General features: G+C 49.5%; 2 protein-coding genes across 2 annotated transcripts; both read left to right on the top strand.

The window, feature by feature from the left end:
• The first annotated feature begins 1,234 nt into the window (after positions 1-1,234).
• Positions 1,235-9,609, top strand: LOC111069012 (mucin-19). Its single transcript, XM_022358891.2, has 5 exons — positions 1,235-1,286; positions 5,980-7,607; positions 7,686-7,844; positions 7,919-8,623; positions 8,694-9,609. Exons 1-5 carry the CDS (start codon positions 1,273-1,275, stop codon positions 8,921-8,923), a joined length of 2,736 nt encoding a protein of 911 aa, XP_022214583.2. The 5' UTR covers positions 1,235-1,272; the 3' UTR covers positions 8,924-9,609.
• Positions 9,610-11,179: 1,570 nt separating this feature from the next.
• Positions 11,180-11,572, top strand: LOC111069059. Its single transcript, XM_022358949.2, has one exon. It carries the CDS (start codon positions 11,180-11,182, stop codon positions 11,570-11,572), a length of 393 nt encoding a protein of 130 aa, XP_022214641.1.
• Positions 11,573-13,504: the final 1,932 nt, after the last annotated feature.

Raw genomic sequence — 13,504 nt, 5'->3', positions numbered from 1 at the left:
GACCCACGAACCGCCGTCGATGGCACGAAGTCCAGTCGGGTCCCAGTGGCAGCGCCACGAAGCGCCAGTCGGATCGAAGTGGCTGTCCCCGAAGTCACTGCGCCTCAGTCGACGCCGCCATCGGCGGGCAGCGAACGGTTTTCAATGGTTGAGGCGTTCATTATTTTGCCATTTCACGTTCAGCTGGCAGCGAAATCGAAAGTGACTGCTCTCTCAAGATCCCAGACCGAAGCGGAGACCGAGACCGAGACTGAGACTGAGACCGGAGCCCCCCTCGACGAGACGACCAAGAGGAGACACTTCCAGTTCAGGGTACCCATATCCTACCAAACTGCAGCCTTACATCTGTATATCCAAATCTGTGGCTGTGTACCTGTGTGTGTGTGTGTGTGTTTGGGCAGGAGTGTGTGTTGGATTCGTATTCATATAAAGCCAGAGGTCCATGCGGATCAGGCCTGTCATTCGAAGCAGCAATCGGAACCGGCAAAAAGTGCAACGACAAAATATAAATCTTCTATTTTTTTAACCCTCTTTTTTTTGCGTAAGTTTTTTGTTTTAGTGTGTTGAATTAAGTCACACCAACACACAGAGCCCGCCCACGCATATATGTTTATGTGCAGACCCACAGCACACCAGAGGGATATAGAGACAGATCCGATAGGCGCCTGTCAAACAAAAGAAATAGATACAAAAGAGCACACAAATAGCCCCCAACGAGAAATAAAAAAAAAAAAAAACGATAAATAAAAAGTGAAAAGTGAAAGTGCAACTCAAAAATGACCAAAAGTGAACCACATTTACAAGCAGCAAGCAGCAACAAGCAACAAGCAACACACAGCAAACCACCGACAAACAACCCCCCAACCCCCCAACCCATAGCAGCAGAAGTGTGGCCAATACGTTTAAACTAAATCAAAAGTGCATAACAATTAACAATCTTTTCGAAAATCAATTTCTGTCTGTCTGTCTCTCTATTTTGTGTGTGTGTGTGTTGTTTTTGTTTTTGTTTCTGTTTCTGTTTATGTTTTTTTGTTCGTTTGTTTGTTTGTTATTTATTTTCCACACACTCTTTTATTTTCGTTTGAAGCTGAAGCCAAATAGCTGTTGACTTTCAAAAGTGTCAATAAAATTTATGTTAAAAAACAAGTTGATTGAACAACAACACTTGAACGGCCAGCCGACACAGCCAGCAGCCAACAGCCAACAACAAGGAGAGCAACCAGCAAACCAGCAAACCGCCAGTGCCGAACCGCCGAAAAGGAGCCACCAAAAATGCTGCTCAAAATGTAAGTATTCAAAAAGTATTCACTCGCATTCAAAAGTGAAATTTTATTCATTTAATTACACATTAAACCGGCTCAAGGTCAAGCTACGTTTCGGCCCGATTATGTAAGATCTTAATCAAACGCAACTCTGAATATCATAATCATCATTTTTGTTTTGTGGTGGGAAATGAAATTGATCCAAAAAATGCACACAGCTTTCTTTTAAATTGATTTATATTACACCAGGAAATGCATTAAGCAAGCTGCTTGGAAAATCTACAGAAATAATGAGTAAACTTATTTATTGCTTCAAGCTTCAAGCGGCTGAGATCTGTGGGAAAAGTTCTTACTTTTAGTTGCTGCAATATTAGGCATTTTCTTGATGGGAAATTAATAAGGATTAATTTGCTAATCGAATGGTTGGGCTTTCCTTTTCTTGAAGTTAAAACAATTTGCGAATATTGAAACAGTTTTATTTCGTTTAACTGGCGAAATGTTTTCACATTCAGCTATACGCTTGTGTTGTAAATTCTTTCGCTAAAAACTTTTGGAAATTTAATCACCACAAACACAAAAAAAACAAGCTTGATACTGTTAGCTGCATTAATATTTAAATTAGTTGGCATTAAACGGAGGAAATATCTAGATCTTATACTCGATCTTTGGAGATGAAAACCTTTAATTGATTTGATAGATTCTCTCCCCCCCGCTTCCTTACTTTGAAAGTAAAATAAGCCCATCTCTTTTGCTTCCTATTATATGCTGAATGCTGAATAGTTCTGAGGGTAATTCCACACATTTGGCAGTGTGCCCTGAAATTAACATAAGAAATTATTTGGATTGCAATTTGTGTCTGAATTTATTGGATTGTCCAATGCAATCTTTCAGCTATGTACATTTAGCTGCCGATCAGTTACATTCATTGGAAGTTGGCCTGAGTTTGGCAGAGTGTTAGCCTTGGCCCGTGCCCGTGCCGTGTCCGCTAGCAGCGCACTCGCAGCTCTGATCTGCAATGGTCTGGTTTAGGTCTGGTCTGGTGTGGCCATTCAGAGACAGTCAGTCAGTCAGCCAATCAGTTGGTGGCCGAGTTAGTCGGCTAATATGCATGAAATGTGGCCGAGTCGAGGCGTGGCAATGAAGTTGCTTTTTATGCATGCGATTTTTATGCCAAAGGTCAACTCTGTGGAGAGGCTGCGGCACGGCGATCTCTCTTTTTCGGAAAGGTCAACTATGCAACAAAACTATGCAAAAAAAACTATACCCAAAATGGGGAAGGAGGTAGAGTCAACAAACCTTTGACGACGCATCCACTTAACAATGCAAAATTTATTTTACTTTACATTTCATGGCTGCTAATACTTATTGTTGCTATTTCTTGGCCGATGTGCCTGCTGCTGTTTTATTGTTATTACCGCTGTTGCTGTTGCTGTCGCTGTCGCTGCCGCAGTCGCCGTTGCTGCCACTGCCGTTACCGTCTTCAGATTGCCGCTTCACTGCCTCTCGACCAACGTCAATGGCCTGAAGCTGAAGTTTAAGTCGAAGTCGATGCCGATGCCGACTCTGCCGCTGTGCCGCTGTGCCACTCCACGCATGCGTCAAAAACAACAAAACAAAATGAAAAATAAAAAACGTTTCCATCTTTCTTCTTCTGCAAAACAGACATGCATTTGGCCGGGCCAAAAATGAATTGCCAAATTTTAATACAACTTGCATGCCACACCCAGACAGCACTCCTTTGATCGCTGCAGCAGCAGCAGCAACAGCTCCGACATGGCCTTTCCAACCAACACCAACTGGCCAAGACAATGGGGCAGATCTGAGAGGTGGATGTGGATGGTAATGCGAATGCCAATGATGGCCGGGCCCGGACCTGGGCACGTTACTCACTCACTCACTCATTCAGTCAGTCAGTCAATCGCCCACCACTTGCCACTTGGATATACTCATGGAGTAATCCTACACTAAATAATAATAATATATAAATGCAAGAGTGCTTTTAATCAGTCGTTCACTGCTGTGGGCATCGTCACAAGCCTCTTATTTTGAACTGCTGGCATCGGATATACATAGGTAGATTGATTCAAATTTAAGAACTGATAAAACTAAGCGAATACTTTGCATATCAATCGACAAGTCTCAAGGCTCAATGGGTCACAGCAGCTGAGCCTCACTTTATTTTATATATTAAATTCACATTGAATTGATCCCCCCTTGCGGATCGAATTATTTGTTTTGCTCTTTGGCAGGTATTACAACATAGTTTGGCATTTAGTTCAGGGGACTTACCGGTAATTAAACTCAAGGCAGGCCAGCCCTGATTGAAGCCCATTTCTTGGAACTGTTTTCGCGCATTCAATGAATCACAGAGAGACTCGTACCAGTGCGCATTTCTGACCAAGTTCAGATGCTTTAATTGAAGCTAACAAAATTCGCTTCGATTGGTCGCATGAGTCAAAGACTGGAACTAGCCTTGTTCTCAGTTGGCTTTGGTTTCTTCTGCGCAACGATTGATTTGTGATTTGTGAACAAGTTTAAGCGGAAGCAACTGAATTTAATTTAATTTAAGTTAAAGAAGAATCGAATGAGGCATAAATACGATGCGATACGATACGAAACGAAGTATATGTAGCTATAATGGTATGTCCTTCTATTCTTCGGACTACTTCCCAATCCCTTCAATGATCTGTGCGTAAAGGTCAAGGATTGCAGGCTCAAATCATTCGATTCCAGCAGCCCACTTTAAATAGTTTTGTGGCAGTTTCAACGTTTAAGCAGCTCAGTTTATTCCTTTTATCCTCCTTTATTTCTTCCTCCTTTATTTTTATCCTTCTTTCTTTCCTCCTTTATTTCTTCCTTTCAATCAAAAAATTAAACTGCACCCGCCCTAGGCTCAGCTTCAGTTTCCCATCAGCTTGATGGTCTTTTTCTCTGGCTAAGGCAATAATTCGTTGGATTGTGGGGACTATTTTGTGATTGAATAAGACTTGGGTGCCGTTGCAGGCCACTTCCTTGGGACATCTCTCAGTGGTTGCTGGTTGCGCGGGTATTGCTGCAATTGTGAATGGGAAAACGTTGCCGGTGTGTGCGGTGTGTGGCGATGTGCGCATTGTCACCTCATGCATAACATGGCCAAAGCGGCGGACCCTTGTCCGAGAAGACACCAGCCACATACCGGCAATGGCAACATCAACATCAACGGTAACTGCTGCTGCTGTTGCTGCTGCTGTTGGGGGCTCCATTGGCAATTTGCACGATGTGGCCATAATTATAACTTTTCTTGAAGCCATAGCCATAGCCATAGCCATTGTTGGGCAGCCCGTTTTGGTGCTGTTGCAATTAAAATAAGTTGAAGTTGTCTACCTTTACAGCCAGCAACAACTGCCAGCAACTGCCAGCAACAACAAGGTGTTGCCAGTCTTGTGGCAGTCCCAAAACTTGTTCGACTCAAACAGCATATAAGAAGAGAAGCGATGGGCAAAAACAAAAAAAAGCGAACGGCCTGGCCGGGCCTGCGACTTGCACATAATTCAAAATGTTAAAAGTTATCGTCAAGAGCGCAACAGTCCGGGGCGATCAGCAGATCGGGAACTGTGGACTGAGACTGAGCCACGGCACAGGGACTGACTGCAGAGACTGACTGCAGTGACTGTGAATATCGAACACCAGGGGTCTGGTTGGTGACTGTTGACTGTTGGCTGGTGACTGTTGTGTCTGGTTGTGTCTGGCTGTTGTCTGTGGTCTGGTCTTGGGCTCGGTCTCGGATCTGATCGGGTTTTGAGTCAGCATATTGAAATGGGTTAACACCTTTTGTTTTGGAAACCTGTCCGTGCTGCGGCTGCGGGCTCCGGGGTTACCCTATGATTCCTGGCTCCAGTTTCCCGAACGACTCGCTGGAACGGTGATCAATTTGGAGCGTTTTGCGGTTTGCCTTGAGCATCAGGCTCTCCGCTCGCCACTCGCCACCGTTCAATCTCTCCCGCTCCCACTCTCCACCCCTCTCTCTCGCTATCTTTCTGGGCTTGCAATGCGGATTCGCAGAGCCCAATGAACTATTGTTGCTGGGGATAGTTGGAGTTGCACGATCGAAAAGCAGCAATAACACTGCTGCTGCTGCTGCTGCTGCTGGCTCCATGGCTAGACATGACCAAATCGCATGCGCAATCGACAATCGTCTCCCCGCCCTCGTCTCACAATCTGTTCGAATGTCTGTATGTCTGAGCCGGTGTGGCTAATGAAATTGTGAAAGGTTTTTCATGCCAGATTAGAGACGCCACATCAGATGAGGCAGCACAATGAGCCAGCCAGGCAGCCAGGCAGCAGTTGCAACTGGAGCTGGAGCTGGAACCGGCTAGCCATGATCGCTGATTAAGAGCACGCGCTCTCAACGATCACTTAACTCGAGCTGCTGCAGCTGGCAATGGGGTTTCGATTGGAGTTGGGCGATGCAGTTAGGGCTGTGGCTGTGGCTGTGGCTGTGGCTGGGGCTGAAATTTAAGCTGCAACTGAGGAGTTGCTTTAATTGGGTTAACCATTCGCTGACTCAACTGGGAAATGCTCTCGCCTTGATCCCAATAACTCAATTAAAGGCCAGGTGTCACATTAACCCTGCTGCTTAATAGATCTCACATGCCAGGAGCTTTTTTACTCCCTCTTTCGCTCTATTCTCTCTAGAGAATACTCTAATTAATTCTGTAACCCTCTTTTCCGCTTGCAGCTGTTTACTGGGCCTAGGACTGGCCATGCTGGCGACATACCATCCCGCCGCAGCTGAAGCTGTAGCTGCAGCTGCAGAGCCACAGCCACTGACAGCCACTCCAGAAGAGACATTGGCCAGCGTGCCGTTTGAGACGTCGCACAAGCACCCGGAGGCGGCGGCCCACAGCGAGGAGGGCTTCCACACGGCGCACCGGATCAGCGTGCGGGCCACCGACGCTGCCGACTACTCGATGAATCTGCTGCCCACCAAAGAGCGGCCCGAGCTCAATCCCGTGCTCAGCGCCCTCATCAACGAGGATGTGATGAAGAGCATCGAGGCGAAACGGGCCATCGAGGAGGAGGAGCTGGCCGAGGTGAGGCGCGAGATCGAGGAGGCTGCGCTGGCCGAGCTGGCCCAGCGGGCCACAGAGGCGCCAGTTCCACAGCTGACCACGCTGCCCGCGGCCACCAAGAAGATCGACAACCTGGACGAGGACGTGGTGGTGGATCCGCACGACGAGTTCGTCAACCAGAACTTTGCGCTGGAGAGCGCCGGCAGCGAGAACAGCAAGAAGTCCCGCATCGAGATCAAGAAGGGGCCCAACGGCCAGGACTACGAGTACGAGTACGTCTACTACTATGAGGACGATGCCGATGATGCCGCCGCCGCCCCGGCCAAGGCCGCCGTGGCGGATGCCGCCGGCGACGCGGAGACGCGCGGCAAGACACGCTACACGAACATCGAGCGCAGCACCCCGGCCAGTCCCAGCGAGAACAGTCTGCAGAGCGGCAAGGCGAAGGGCCGCTCGTCGTCGTCCGTCAGCGATGGCGCCGAGGACATCGAGCTGGAGCGGCTGCCGGTGAACACGCGCTTCCCCAGTCGCGGCAAGAACATCGAGGTGCCTCCGACGCCCGCCCTGGACTCGCTGGAGACGGCCGCCGAGCGGAAGAAGATCAGCGTGAAGCGGCCCAGCCTCGAGCTGGTCGACAGCGAGACCTTCAACACGGACGAGAAGCAGCAGAAGGGCTCCCGCAACGGCGACAACGAGCTGAAGCCGGTGATTGCCGTCGAGCAGGAGCAGGCCGCCGCCGCAGCAGCCAAGGAGCGGGAGCTCCAGAAGCAGGAGGAGCAGAAGAAGAAGCAGCAGCAGGAGGAGCAGCAGCAGCAGGCCCAGGACGATCTGACGGGCATTACCGATGAGGCCGAGCAGACGACACCCTCCATGGAGAAGGCGGCCCTCGACCTGTACGCCATCCTGACCAACGAGAACCTCAACAACGAGCAGACCACCTCCGCGGACGGGGCGCTGGAAGATGCCACCACCCTCAGCCCGGACACGGCCAGCACCGACGAGGACGACGCCAGCCTGACGACTCTCCAGGAGGAGCTCTCCTCCAGCAGCAGCAGCACCACCACGAGCACCACCACCACCACCACGGAGGCACCCACCACCACCAGCACCACGACGACGACAACGACGGCGGCGCCCTCACTATTCGGCGGTCGTCGCTCCGGACTGAACGGCCTGGCCGGACGGAATCGCTTCAAGTTGCGCGAGGGCGGAGCCGCAGCAGCGGGAGCGGGAGCCAGCAGCACGACCAGCACCACCGAGGCGCCAGCCACGGAGGCCACCAAAACGGGCAGAAGTGAGTATCGATCGGGCCTGTGGGATGCCCAGGAAATGCATTTTATATTTCTCTCCCTCTCTCCTCTCTCTCTCTCAGATCGCTTCTCGCGTCCCTCGATCGGCGGTCGTTCCCGTCCCGGGGCCCGCACCACTGCCACACCCGAGTCCAGCCCTGCCCCTGCCCCTGGTGCCGAGGAGGAGGTCGTGGTCGCCAAGGAGGTGAAGCCCGTCAGCTCAGGATTCGCACGCGGCAGACGTGAGTGGACGCGACCCACTGGGAGTGCCACTCCCGCAGGCGAATAATTCTCATTGCTCCTCCGCTCTTTGCAGCCCGCAATCGCTTCAACCTGCGCGGATCCACCACCAGCACCACCACGGAGAGGTCCGCCGAAGAGGCAGCCGATGCATCCGCCTCTCCGGATGCTGTGGCCTCCACCACAGCCCGCAGCGCGCTGCGCGGACGTCCTGGCATTGGACTGCGAGGACGCAGCCGCACCACCACCACCAAGGCGCCCGCAGCCGAGGGATCCAGCGCCGATGAGGCCACCAGCTCCGAGGAAGGCAAGGCCGCCGCAGCCCCCGCCCCGGCTGCCGCTCCGGCGGAGGGTGTGCGCCCGTCGCGCTTCAATCTGCATCGTGCCGGAGGCAACCGCCTGCTGCCACGCGGCAAGCTGGGCAGGGCCGGAGTGAGCACGGAGGCGCCCAAGGCTGAGGCGGCGGCCGAGGATTCGGCGGCGGACAGCACCAGCCACCACAACGATGTGAAGGGGGCCGTGGAGGCCGCCGAGGGCGCCGAGAAGACTGAGGGCGGCGATGCCGCCGGAGCCCCAGCAGGGCCCGTGTCCGGCTTCAATCGCCTCAAGAACCGGCCGCGCCTCAACGCTCTGCACAAGACTGATGCGGCCAAGCCGAAGGCAGCCGCAGGCGCAGCCACCTCCCCGGCAGCGCTGGCGCCGCGCAAAATCAACCCGCTGCTAGCCAAGCGTCGTCTGCAACTGGGCGGTGCGGCTGCGGCAGCGGCTACCTCGACCACAGGTAGGAAGTGCCCCTGCCCCTGCCCTGCTCCACTTTTCACACTCTCTTCTGCTGCCTTTTCCACTTGCAGAACTGCCCGCTGATGAGGAGCACGCATCGCCGGACGGAGACTCGTCCGGAGAGCACGCGGCCAAGGAGGAGGCGAACGCCGGCTCCGAAGAGTCCGGCTCGGACAGTGCCGCCAAGGAACAGGACACAACAGAGGCCGCCGAGACCACTACCAAGCAGCAGGCCCGAGGCTTGGGCCTGCTTGGCCAGCGCCGTCGCCTGCCGCTGCGCAAGCCCGGCACAATTCTGTAAGACGGGACAGGATGCGACGACGACGACGACGACTAGCCCTTAAAGCCTGAGTGCAACCAGCGGCACAATCTCTGCCCTGGCAGGGCTCAGTGTCTGCCTCCTTTTCCAACCACTCGCCTCTGTATCCCATTAAACACTTTACGAGTCCTGGAGTCCTGAATAGAATACTCGTCCTACTGCTGGGTGGTTTCATGCGCGACATATGTATAACTCTGACGATTACGATATGTTCACATTAAGTTTCTCCTCCTCCCGCCCAAACCCCCCCCACGTCATCGGCCCTTGTCCGTTCCACGAACGCAATTAGCTTTGTACACATTACACTAATTACTATATTTGTACTTATAAATACGGAGATACTATTTAAGATCCTTCGCGAAGTCACCAAACGAGAGAGAGAGAGAGAGAGAAAAGAAAGAAAGAGCGAGAGAGTGCGAAAGAGAAGCGAAAGGAATGAAGGAAGAAAGGAAGGAAGGAACGAGGAGAAGATCTAAGCCACTTGTAGACCACTAAGCCGATAATGTAACTGCGATGCGAGCCGCCGGTCCACCCCCTCCCCAAAATGCTATAGCCGTCGCATCGGATATGCCCCGCATGGCAGCTACATTATCTATTCTATTTTTTTTGAGATACATTTATAAAGAAACGACTTTTAATTATATATTAAATAAAAACAAAAAACGTAAATCTACATAATTGTATTGTTTTGTGTATTATTCTTCTTGATCCATTCCATTGCATTCCTTTCATAATTTGCATGAATTTGCTCCCAAACGCAACTACTTTCTCGGTATTGCAAATACCGAGAGCTCTAAGATAATTATTGCTCGTTGCGCAATTTCCATTTCTCTCAGTATCTGCCACCCTCACACTCACTACCGCAGAGGAACACGCTCGACGTGCGCCGCTCCCTTTCTCTCGCTCCTTTCATCTTCTCTGAGCGAGTGCCTCAGCGCACACACTCGCTCTTGAACACTTGGGCCCACATAGTAAAAACTGAGACATGCGACAAGAAGAGAAATACAAAGGATACAGTGATGATACACTGAGAACAATCACGTGGGGGATTCGCAAGCAGCCGACACTGGAAATATTATTATCACACTATCATTGCATGCTGTTCCCCATAATGTTTTTATTGCTGGTCCCACTCTCTCTCCTCAATTGAAATGAAAATAGAAAATAGAAGAAAATCAAGTATGTTATTACTGTTATCAATGTATAATATTTTAATGGATATGCAGACATTACTCAGTCAGCGTAGTTCTTGGCCAAGTTTTCACTCCTCTCAACGCACTGACTGACATTTTGGGCCGTGTGGTACGACAAGTTTTTACCAGCCACGCAGCCGTAGCCCCACTACTTTGCCGCCTAATTTAACCGCGGGCCATTTGAGGTTACGACTGGGGCACTAATTCCAGTATATTTACTAAATGTCCTGGTAGTAAACGGTTCAATTAGCATGCTCTTTTAAATAATTCGCGGCGTAATAATATGAATCGAAACGCACTCCTAGGGGGTTCCATGAATATTTCATTAAATACCAATTCAGCAGTAGATTTATTTATAGCACTTAAAATCCAATTCTCTCAAAGTTTTAATTTTTTGTGAATTTTGTAAATTATTTAAAGCGCTCACTCAGTAAATTTGCTACGCCACCTCTTTCCGGCTTGGGCCCCACTGTGCTCAGCCCCGACTTTCGAATTCAGTTTCTGGTACCTGCCATTATATTTTCGTGCTTAATTGGTTATCAAAGCTGGATGAAAGCTCTGTCGGCGGTCCATGGCTCCAGGGCTATGAGGAGCTCCGCCGATGCCGCCCTGCTCTTATCTTAACCTTGACTCGCACAGCAGTTCTGTTCGCCGATCTCTGGCACTCTCGATTTCTATTTTGTTTCGTGCTGCCCAAACATTTACCTAGCGTCGGCTACCGCACCCCCCGCCCTGCCTGGCGTTACATAACATGGTCTGAGGCCCCACAACGAGAACGAGAACTGGCGGCAGTGGTTTGGGTGGGGTGTGGTGGGGTGGGGTGGAGTGGTGAGGGGGTTCTTCAAACAGCGGCAAACGGTGTCAAGACTCAGCCAGCATTGAACCGAATAAGCGTAGTGCCTCCCACGCCACCCACTGCAATATATCTGTACACATATCCAGATACATACAGATACGAGTTAGGCACACAGAAGTATATCTGCTTGCCGCATAAAAGCTGGGGGCATCGGATCAGGCAGCATTAGATATTCCCAACAGTTTCACCATGCAGTTGGCTCGGTGGCTCATTGTTGTCGCCGTATTCGGGGCAACGCTGTGCCGCATCGAGTGCAAGACCACCAGCTTGAACGTCGATCCAGCCATGCTCCAGCGCTGGAATCGCGCTCTGCAGGCCATCAACGATGCTGAGCGGCAGCGTCAGGAGGACAAGGTCCACCCCAGTGCTGTGCCAGAGGTCGGGGTCCGGCAGCAGCGGCCCAACGACAGGCGCATGAGATGGCGCAGCAACAGCAAGCAGCTGCGACTACATCGCAGGGAGGACTTCGAAGGTCGTGCCTACCCCACCACGTTCAGCTCCCAAGGTGATAATATTCGGAATCCGTCTTACCTCGATGTCGCTGATTTTGCGAATACTGAAGCACCTTGGTGGTTCAACTGAAAGTTGTTCCCCCCCCAGAATTTTTACTCTCTAGCTTAAAGTATTTATGCATTTTTTTTGTTTTAACTTAAGTAATAAAAGATAAAGTTATTGTTTATTCCTACGGGCATTTCTGTTGGGAGATCTGCTGAAATGTAGCTCACGGTACATGGGCGGGGAACAGATCGTACAGTCAAGGGACTTTGGCAGGAATCAGTATGTACTGTAGTGTATACATATTAGCCATGTTCCTGTAAATTAATTAATTTAATTATTTATTATTAATTAAAATGGCCTGTCCTATTGGAATTTGGAATATTTATTTGGAATAAATGCTGCATTATGAGACTTTCCTTTTTTTTTCTTAAACAAATCTTTTTTTCCAGAGTTTTACAGTAAAAATTACATTTTAAAATTGTTTTGATTTTTTTTTTAATTTAGCTGGCATTAATTAAATATTTAACTGGTAAAAATTTAAGAAGAGCTTTTAATTTTTGTTGTTTTTTTCCCTATTAAATGTTGAAAAAATACCATATCAAAATTACAAAAATTTTACTTGAAAAACAGAAAAAAAATACTCCAAAAAAAACGTACACCATAAAAACAAAAAACAAAAACGTTTAGCATTTTTTTGGTTATTTTGGGTTAAAAACTTGGCTTATATCCAATAACCGAACCCGTGCTTTCCCAAATACCTCAGACTGCCTTGGTTGCTGCCTGCCCTGTGAGAGCTTTTGTTTAGCCAAGACAGCAACCTGCAAGAGCAGACAGACAACTTTGCAGTACTTTAAGCGTTTGTGGCGGACCCGCCTCCGTTGTTGTTGCCCCTGCGATGTGTTTCAATTTGTTTGCTTTGATTCGTTCCGATTCGATTCGATTCGATTTGATAGCAAAGTGAAATGTTAGCATTGATTGATTGACTGCTGGATGGATGGATATCGGTTCGGAAATAATGGCACGGTACGGCAATGGTAACGGTAGCGGCATCGTTGCGTGGCCACTGTCCAGCCTTGTGGGCAGAGGGCCAAGATGGGGTGTGGTCGGGTCAGTCGGTCTGTTCCGAATGCCTCTCTGGCCAATTGCCAATTTGCAATTGGAGGCATTTCTCGCTGCGATCGAATTGAATTGGAAAAGCAAAGCAGCTCTAGATTTTGTTCCGAATCATTGTCAACCTTGACACCGGGGCGGGGTATACCGGTATACGTAATCGCCCCCAAAAAGTACGCGTACCAACAAATTAAGAGCAAACGCAAAGGCAAACCCAAACCCAAAGCGGAACTCGTGGCTTTGTGTCTATAAAGTTTGTTCGAAATTTCCGATTAGCAATTGGCCAACTGTTAAGTGGATTTAGCCAGAGTTGGAGCCCAGGCAATGCCATTTGCAGTGCTTTGGTTCGTTCGGTTGTTGCATTTTGGCTGTCGTCAAATGGGAAGGAAGCAGAGCGTGGCTGTGGCAAGGTCAATCGCTTAGCTCAGTCGGACCCATCCACCCAGCACCAGCAGCAGCACACACTGAGAGAAACTACTTACAAATAACAATTAAAAAATAATGCAAAAATATTCAGCATATAATTACGCTCAGAGATGGCAGTTCCATTAATTAATAAATTCCATGGGTTAGATTTACGCCCAGTGTAGGGCCGCAAACCTCCTTCGTCGCCGCTCTACAAGAACTTCGTTTAGCAGTTGTTCAAATAGGAATTAGCTGGCTGGCTTGTTCAGCTTCAGTTGATAATTATCAAATTAAATGTTGTTGCTGCCTTTCCATCTGCCATCACCAACAGAGGTTTTAATTAGCCAAGACAAAGGCACAGTTTTTATGCATAATTAGAGGCTTACAATTTGACTTTCAACACTCGGCACCGGCACCGGCACGGGCACTCGGCCACTGGTAGTCCTTCACATTGCCAAGCAGATAATGTTCTCGATCACAAAAAATGAATGTAATTACATA

Source organism: Drosophila obscura, unplaced genomic scaffold (assembly GCF_018151105.1).
Source record: "Drosophila obscura isolate BZ-5 IFL unplaced genomic scaffold, ASM1815110v1 contig_84, whole genome shotgun sequence".
In the NCBI taxonomy this organism is placed as follows: domain Eukaryota; kingdom Metazoa; phylum Arthropoda; class Insecta; order Diptera; family Drosophilidae; genus Drosophila; species Drosophila obscura.
The sequence above is the reverse complement of the archived record's forward strand: the minus strand, read 5'-3'. Positions and strand labels throughout refer to the sequence as shown.